Below are 9,125 nucleotides of genomic sequence, written 5' to 3'. Positions count from 1 at the left end.
ATATAATTGTTGCTCATGTTAATTAATATAGTTAATGTTAATAACTGAAACCTTATTGTAAAGTGTTACTAAAGTTTTATATATTGTTCTGTGTGTGTGTGTTTCACAGTCTTGATGGTTTTGATTAACCCTTTAATTGCCGTATCCCTTAAAACCAGAATGCCAGAGGGTTATTGTAAATGCATGTGCCCGCTGTGCACCGTTCTCCTGATGCCTCCGGGGTGGCGTTTGCACTGATGGCTTGGGCCCGCCATCGCCGCTTGCAGCTATATTTTTTGTTTGTTATTACAATTGTGTTCATTTGCAATTCGTTTTTCACTTCATTCATAGTCTTATTTAAACTGAATGTTTATATGTTATGTTTGCATTATTGTTGTATTGCAAATATTTTGATAGGATGGAAAAGGCAATGTCATGTATTATAGAATTATTAATATTATTGAGCAAGTTTCATCCAACATAATGTATACAGTAGTACTTGTTTTGTAAACGTGTAAAGCAAAAAGGCTGTTATAGCATATAATATTATTACAATTATTTTTTTTTACATTTACTTATTTTATAGTTTATAATGTTAAATGTTGTTTATTATACTCAATACTGAAGTACTTTATACTCTTCGTTTTAATTATACTGAATTAAATGCTATCTCTCTCTCTCTCTATTGTTTTATAATATGAAAATAATTATTTATATTTACATTTAGTCATTTAGCAGATGCTTTTATCCAAAGCGACTTACAAATGAGGACAATAGAAGCAATCAAAATCAAACAAAAGAGCAATGATATACAAGTGCTATAACAAGTCTCAGCTAGCTTAACTCAGAACATGTAGCAAAGTTTTTTTTAAAAATATATAATAAATAAAAAGAAAACAGATAGAATAGAGCAAGCTAGTGTTAAAGGCCTTTTTTTGCTTTTGTTAATTGTATAATAAATAAAAAGAAAACAAATAGATGGCATACAAAAACATTAGAGAAGCTAGTTTTAGTTGATTTTTTTTGTGTGTTTGTTTTTTTTTGGTAAGAAAACAAGCAGTTAGTTAATGAATAGAGTGCAAGTTTTTTAAAGAATAGAATTAGAATAGAGAGTGCTAGAGTTAGAGGGTCAAATAAAAATGGAAGAGACGTGTTTTTAGTCGATTCTTGAAGATTATAATTATATATTTATAATTTATTTATTTATTTAGTGATTTATCAGACGCTTTTATCCAACACTGCTTACAAATGAGGACAACAGAAGCAATCCATTGTAGTATTAAAACAACTAAAAACAGACCCAAAACTAAAAGCTAAAACTATAAATACTACCTATACACATTTAAAAAATAAAGAGATTAAATAAAAATGACAAATGCATACACCAACATTTCAAAACTTAACATTTAAATGAAAAACAAAAAGTAAAGCTAAAAACAATTCAAAATATTAAAGAACAAAAGGTATAAGAGTATAATAATGATTCTAACAACACTAAGCCAAACACCAAAAAAACAACAACTACATATATGTATGTACAACACACACATATATATATATATACATATACAAAACACAACAAAATAACTACAATTAAATGAAAATGGAAGATATAAAAATTAGTGCTGTCAAACGATTAATCGCATCCAACATAAAAGTTTTTGTTTACATTATATATGTATGTGTATTGTGTATATTAATTATGTATAAATAAATGCACACACATACAGTATATATTTTGAAACGTTTATACATTTATATATTCGTATTCTTATATTTTATATTATATAAATATATTTAATTTATAAACATAACATATTTTTCTTAACTATATACATGCATGTGTTTGTATTTATATATTCCTAATAAATATACACAATATACACTCATATATTATGTAAACAAAAACGTTTATTTTGGATCGCAATTAATCGTTTGACAGCACTAATAAAAATAAAAACTATTTTAATATTAATAATAATAATAAATGTAAAACATGAATAGAAACTATAATAGTATCTCAGTGATACTAAAATAAAACTGGGATACAGGTTTCGAACAACTAAATGATGACAAAAAATTGGGGTGAACTGTTCATTAAGGGGTTTGTTAAAATCCCCAAGCATAAATATTGTATGAGTCATAATGATCTAACTTTATAAAGCTCCAATGATTAAGTAATCCATCACCTTCAAACGCATTTTTAAAATCGCTGTCACGGTTATAATAAGCAGTTCGTCTTTGGGCCGGTCACCTGCACCACTGCCTGTCATCTAATGCACCCAAGCATAAAAGCTTCTACTGAGGATGACCGCTGAAAATGCTAGACAGCATCACTCAGTGGGCAGAAGCCCAGTATGGCGCCAGGTTCGGTCTCAGAGGGTGATGAGATTATTATACGGTTACACAGACAGATATTGGGACTATAAAGTGATTCATAAAAACATGGTTTGTAGGACAAGCAGATGGACAGGCAGGAAGTGAGAGGAGAAAGAAGAGGAACTAGAGGGACATGCTCTCTGTCCTCTTTTGAGTGCCGCTCATTGGTCTTTTTCGAGCTTGGCGTTTAGCCCAGGCACGCTGAGACACGCTCTCATCTTACCTGAAGACTCGTTTAAATGATCTGCTTACTCGTTTGCACACTTGGCACCGTTCTGAGGGAGCATGAACAGAGGGAAAGAGAGGGGGAAGAGAGTTTGATGTACTTGCTCAGTACGCTTCCTTGATCAGCAGAAGAACGTCTTGGCCATGACAGGTTTTAGGTGTGTATACAGCTAGATTTGAGGGGGAATAAAAAGGACATTTTACAAAGACATCAGAACTTCTGAGGGCTGGATATGAAAGGCTTGATGCCACGAGAATCTTCAAAGTGCCTTTCCCAGGAGAATGCGTGACTGTAGATTAAGGGTTAAACCAACCAACTCGCATCAAGAAAGTGCTGTGAGGGTGGGAGGAAGTAGAAAAAGAAGGAGTGAAGGAATAAAGGATGGGAAGCAATGGATTGACAGACTGATGGGAAAACTGATGTACAGATAGACAAAAAGTGAGTAACCAAGTCAGAGAGAAATTAAAGTTTGGGGTCAGTAAGATTTTTTTGTTTTAATTACTTTTATTCAGATTTTTAGTATATATATATATATATATATATATATAGGCCTATATATTTACAGTATATATGGGCTTTGAAGCTTGTTTTCACCATGTGATAAAAAACTGGTGATCAATTCTTATTATTTTTTTATCACATGGTGAAAACAAGATTCATATACGTAAAACAAGCTTCATATATTTCTAGCAATTGCGAGTTTATATTCTGACTTTATACCTAACTCAATTGCGAGTATCAAAGTCCAGATTGTGAGAGAAAAACTAAAAATTGTGAGATAAAAAGTCATGGAACTCAAAAAGATAGTAATACTTATCTATCTTTTTAAAAGTAGAGTTTAAAAACATTTATAAAACTTTAATCTGTATTTTTCCTTCCATTTTGGATAAACTCTCTTCAGTGTGATGCAGATGTCAAGGTTTGGCGTCAGTGATGAGCTTTGAAAGCTGAGGGGGCTATTTTCAGCAAATAAGAACTTCAATTTCAGTCTGTTCATCACACAGAGCTGTTGTACGGCTTTAGAAGACTTGGAATATGGTGCATGAGTCATATGGGCTTCGTTTATGATACCTTATGGTGCTTTTTTAATTATTAATTAATTAATTTTCTTTTGGAGCTTGACAGCCCCAGCTCTCATTTCATTGCCCTTGACGGATATAAAATGTTTCTGGCCTTAAAAGTTATGAAGCTACACTGTGATTTAGAAAGCACTGAACAGACATGGAATTTGAGATCTATCATTTTGTCATTTTATTTATATAGCACTATATAATTACATTTTTTTAAAAATATATAATAAATAAAAAGAAAACAGATAGAATAGAGCAAGCTAGTGTTAAAGGCCTTTTTTTGCTTTTGTTAATTGTATAATAAATAAAAAGAAAACAAATAGATGGCATACAAAAACATTAGAGAAGCTAGTTTTAGTTGATTTTTTTTGTGTGTTTGTTTTTTTTTGGTAAGAAAACAAGCAGTTAGTTAATGAATAGAGTGCAAGTTTTTTAAAGAATAGAATTAGAATAGAGAGTGCTAGAGTTAGAGGGTCAAATAAAAATGGAAGAGACGTGTTTTTAGTCGATTCTTGAAGATTATAATTATATATTTATAATTTATTTATTTATTTAGTGATTTATCAGACGCTTTTATCCAACACTGCTTACAAATGAGGACAACAGAAGCAATCCATTGTAGTATTAAAACAACTAAAAACAGACCCAAAACTAAAAGCTAAAACTATAAATACTACCTATACACATTTAAAAAATAAAGAGATTAAATAAAAATGACAAATGCATACACCAACATTTCAAAACTTAACATTTAAATGAAAAACAAAAAGTAAAGCTAAAAACAATTCAAAATATTAAAGAACAAAAGGTATAAGAGTATAATAATGATTCTAACAACACTAAGCCAAACACCAAAAAAACAACAACTACATATATGTATGTACAACACACACATATATATATATATACACACATTTATAAATTCAATATATATATTACTTCATTTCCATTTAGTTTGTTGAAGTATTAAAATAACTCAAATTAAATAAAACTAAAAACTCAATAAAAGACCTACACAGACATAATCAATTCAGACATAATGTAACTCAAATTAAAATAAATAACAAATACAAATAATGCAAATCAAACGACAGTAGCTTATCAGTAATCCTAAAAAATAAATAAATAATAATAAAATAAATAAATAATTATAATATAAAAATTATGCATTGTATATTTAACCTTTTAATTTTGTCTTCCACAATATACTTCAGATCAAAGAAACCCGAATGGGCTAGATTTGCATTAAAAAGTTATTTTACGATATGAATAATGTTTATTTACAGCTAAAGGCTCGGCATGTGCTGATTAACTGTAGGGCATATGAAAGGGAAAGAATAAAGCTAAAAGAGGAATTCAAATCTGCCGGCGTTAATTCTATGACATTACAGAATGTGTTAAACAGTTCTCATAAAGGTTATAAAGCTCTTATTAATTTTCTGAAAATAACACATTTACATAAAATATAGGTAGAAGGTTTTTTGAGAATTAGCATTTCCCTTGATATCAGCCATCCCAGTAGGTGGCGGAATATGCACCAAAAGCTGGTTTGCCAACCGCCATAAAACATCAAAAGAAGAAGAAGAAGCTAAAGGCTCGTGATTGGTTGGCGGGCTGTGACGTCACCACCGTCGCAGACATGGCGGAAGTGAAAGGTGAGTTAAATCTCTGACTGTACGTTTCATTCTGCATGTCCCACACGGCGCGAATGGCTCGAGTCCAAACAAGACTGGCTGTCGTTGTCGATGATTCGTGTGTTGTTTGGATGGGTTAGTTATTGGATGCTGCTGGATTTGAGCGTGTAAGCGTTTCTCATCAATGAGCGCCACAGCCCATCCGTTCATGCATTTACATGACAGTGAGTCAGACGTCTGTCATGTCTGTTCGCAGTGTTTCCCCTGTGCTGTGTGGTGCAGAGCTATGCCTGGGGTAAAGCGGGTCTGGACAGTGAGGTGGCCCGGCTGGTGCTCGGTGGAGACCCTCAGGCTCTCATAGAGGAGGCCAGACCCTACGCAGAGGTACAGTGTGGACCATAGACTGACCAGCCCTGAAAAACTGAGCAGACTACTGCAGGGGTTTTTATCTGCTGACACCAACAAAACACCCACCAAAAGCTGGTTTGCCAACCGCCATAAAACATCAAAAGAAGAAGAAGAAGCTAAAGGCTCGTGATTGGTTGGCGGGCTGTGACGTCACCACCGTCGCAGACATGGCGGAAGTGAAAGGTGAGTTAAATCTCTGACTGTACGTTTCATTCTGCATTTCACGCAACATTGGGTCCCACACGGCGCGAATGGCTCGAGTCCAAACAAGACTGGCTGTCGTTGTCGATGATTCGTGTGTTGTTTGGATGGGTTAGTTATTGGATGCTGCTGGATTTGAGCGTGTAAGCGTTTCTCATCAATGAGCGCCACAGCCCATCCGTTCATGCATTTACATGACAGTGAGTCAGACGTCTGTCATGTCTGTTCGCAGTGTTTCCCCTGTGCTGTGTGGTGCAGAGCTATGCCTGGGGTAAAGCGGGTCTGGACAGTGAGGTGGCCCGGCTGGTGCTCGGTGGAGACCCTCAGGCTCTCATAGAGGAGGCCAGACCCTACGCAGAGGTACAGTGTGGACCATAGACTGACCAGCCCTGAAAAACTGAGCAGACTACTGCAGGGGTTTTTATCTGCTGACACCAACAAAACACCCACCCACCCACCCAGACCCTCAGCCAAGACGAGAAGCTCCAACACCAGTAGATTAGCTATATGCAACATTCTCTCAGATTGTTAGAAATGTCATGAAATAAATGACGGAGAATTCTGTTTTTTGTATATCCTGGAGTAATAATAATAATTATTATTAATATTAACTATTAATGTTATTGTCTGCTAATAATTAAAATAATACATCTTATTCATAATTAGCATTCATGTTGATATTATTATTATTATTAGTAATAATTACTATTACTATACATGTATAATTGGTGTCAAGTCACCGTTATTTATATAACGCAGATTGTGTCAGAGCAGCTGTACAGTATTAATAAAGGGAAATAGTGTGTCGAAGTCGAGTGCTAGATGAGACCAGCAGTTTAATTCTAGGTTGCAACAAAGTGTACAATATATGTATAATAATACTATTGCTGTTGTTGTTGTTTTGTTACTATTTATTAGTAACAGTAATAAAAAACCAAATATAATGCAGAGATAATCAAACTTTATTATTATTATTTTTTACACCCTACAATAATAAAAAAACAATTAGAATAAAACACTTAATAAAAAAAAAATTAGAAATTGTTTATTTATTTTTGTTATTTGAATTATTTCTTTGTAACACTTGGCTTTTTTCCTACCAATCTTTGGTCATTCGTTATTCCACTCCTTTGCGTTCCTTTTCTTTTTTCTTTTTTTTAAAGTGAGACCATGTCAATAATGTTAACTTGTAAACAGATTGTTCGTTCTGAAACCTATTAAACATTAAAAAGAATTTGACATTTCAATGGCCATGGGCTTGTGAAAGAAAAGGCATGTGTTATACAGCTCTTGTGGAGGTTCCATAAACAATCACGATTCAGCCTGTGCGTTTGTGTATTGTGCGGCTGTCGTACACATTATTGAACAGACTTGAACACAAGTGCAAATGTCTCTGATAATAGCAGCTCACTTAAAGGTCAGCGTGACATTCACTTCATGTGTCAGTCTATTAATAAAGCCACAGCATGTGCTCAGATGTGTTAACATGTTTTACTGTTGTATAAATAACCATCTTAAAGGAGCTTTTTTGACATTCTCAAATTAAGTGTTTGGTGTATATATATATATATGTATATACTGTGTGTGTGTGTGTGTATAGATACAATTGTGTGATCATTACATCTTTGTTTTCTTTCAAGCTTTGGATGGGTGCTCACCCCAAAGGAGATGCTCTCATCAAAGACAACAGGATATCCCAGAGGACACTAGGACAGTGGATTGCAGATTTCCCAGGATGCCTGGGGTCAAAGGTCAAAGACACATTCCACGGGCAGCTCCCGTTCCTTTTCAAAGTGCTGTCCGTCAACACGGCTCTGTCCATCCAGGCGCATCCCAACCGGGTGAGATCTGAGACTGTTTCCCTTATTAAAGTACTATGGAATAGGGTTGGGCGACGTCTACCAAATTGGCACTGGACAATGTCTACAGTGAAACATCGTGATGGACGATGACATCGGGGGGCGGGGTTAGGGGTGTGCCCGAAGCGTGAAACAAAACGCATTATACGGAGCCACTAAAAGGTTAGCCACTTGCTAGCGGTAGCCTGATGCATTGCAGTACATGAAAGTTCACTTACCACATACACAGAGTAAGGAGAAATGTCTGATAGGACGATGGCGAATGATTTGCAGATCCTGAGCACCAATGACAAACATCTAATCTTGTCAAATGTGTGGTAAGTAATGCCGCTCTATAGTATAGAGTCCTTGTGATGGTGAATCTCGAAAGTGAAAGTAAAATGAGAGCGCGCAATCGAAAGCGGTATCAGTAGCGGCTCCCTGATGCCCGCAATTTATATACAGCCTCCTATACTTGCCCAACGATATAATTGCGAGAAAAAGTATTGAAATATTTTTTTATCCTCCCATCTCGTAGGCTAGGTATTCCCTTTAGGGTTTCCGTAGTACATTTCCTTTCCGAACACGGAACTGGGATGAGGCGGATTGCGGGAGAGGGGGTGCTGGGGGGTGTTAAGCTACGATGGCATCGTCTATCGGCCCAACCCTACTATGGAACAGTAATGCTTGCATTACAAGGATTAATGCTTATTTTTTTGTGCTTTCACAAAAAAATCTATTATATCATGTGGTCTTAAGTGCAAAAATTTAGGAGAGCAATGAAAATGTATCAAATAATGTGTTTTCCCTTAATAAAGGGATACAAGGCAGAAATTTACAAGCAAAATTATTTCATTTTACACTAGGTTTTTTATTATTTCTGCTTCAAAACTATATTTAATAATTAAGTATTTGTAGGCCTCCTCATATATATATATATATATATACATACATACATACATTTTTTTCAGGATTCTTTGATGAATAAAAAGTTAAAAAGAAGAGCATTTATTCAAAATAGAAATCTTTTCTAACAATATACACTACAGTTCAAATTTCTATTCTTTCTTTTTTTTGAAAGAAATTAAAACTTTTATTCAGCAAGGATGTGTTACATTGTTAAAAAGTTATAGCAAAGATTTATATTGTTAGAAAAAAAATCTATTTTGAATAAATGCTGTTCTTTTTAACTTTTTATTCATCGAAGAATCCTGAAAAAAGTATCACAGTTTCCAACAAAATATTTGGCAGCACAACTGTTGCTAACGTTGATCATTCTGATAATAAATCAGCATATTAGAATGATTTCTGAAGGATCATGTGACACTGAAGACTGGAGTAATTGCTGATGGAAATTCAGCTTTGCATCACAGAAATAAATGATATTTAA

At 34.2% G+C, this 9,125-nt stretch overlaps 2 protein-coding genes across 2 annotated transcripts in view; both read left to right on the top strand.

The window, feature by feature from the left end:
• The first annotated feature begins 1,872 nt into the window (after positions 1-1,872).
• LOC107549591 (ferritin, heavy subunit-like) overlaps positions 1,873-9,125 on the top strand; it is a 21,702-nt gene continuing 14,449 nt past the window's right edge. The window contains exon 1 of the mRNA XM_016230738.1: positions 1,873-1,888. The gene's annotated coding sequence lies outside the window, so the exon portion shown is untranslated. The remainder of the gene's footprint in view (positions 1,889-9,125) is intronic.
• The window catches only part of mpi (mannose phosphate isomerase), a 9,819-nt gene continuing 6,528 nt past the window's right edge, over positions 5,835-9,125 (top strand). Inside the window, exons 1-3 of the mRNA XM_016230721.1 lie at positions 5,835-5,879; positions 6,130-6,257; positions 7,538-7,738. Coding sequence (XP_016086207.1) covers positions 5,864-5,879; positions 6,130-6,257; positions 7,538-7,738 — 345 coding nt within the window. The 5' untranslated portion in view covers positions 5,835-5,863. The remainder of the gene's footprint in view (positions 5,880-6,129; positions 6,258-7,537; positions 7,739-9,125) is intronic.

Source organism: Sinocyclocheilus grahami, unplaced genomic scaffold (genome assembly GCF_001515645.1).
Source record: "Sinocyclocheilus grahami isolate Dianchi unplaced genomic scaffold, SAMN03320097.WGS_v1.1 scaffold376.1, whole genome shotgun sequence".
Lineage (NCBI taxonomy): Eukaryota > Metazoa > Chordata > Actinopteri > Cypriniformes > Cyprinidae > Sinocyclocheilus > Sinocyclocheilus grahami.
Note: the sequence above shows the minus strand (reverse complement) of the source record. Positions and strands in the feature narration are given on the sequence as shown.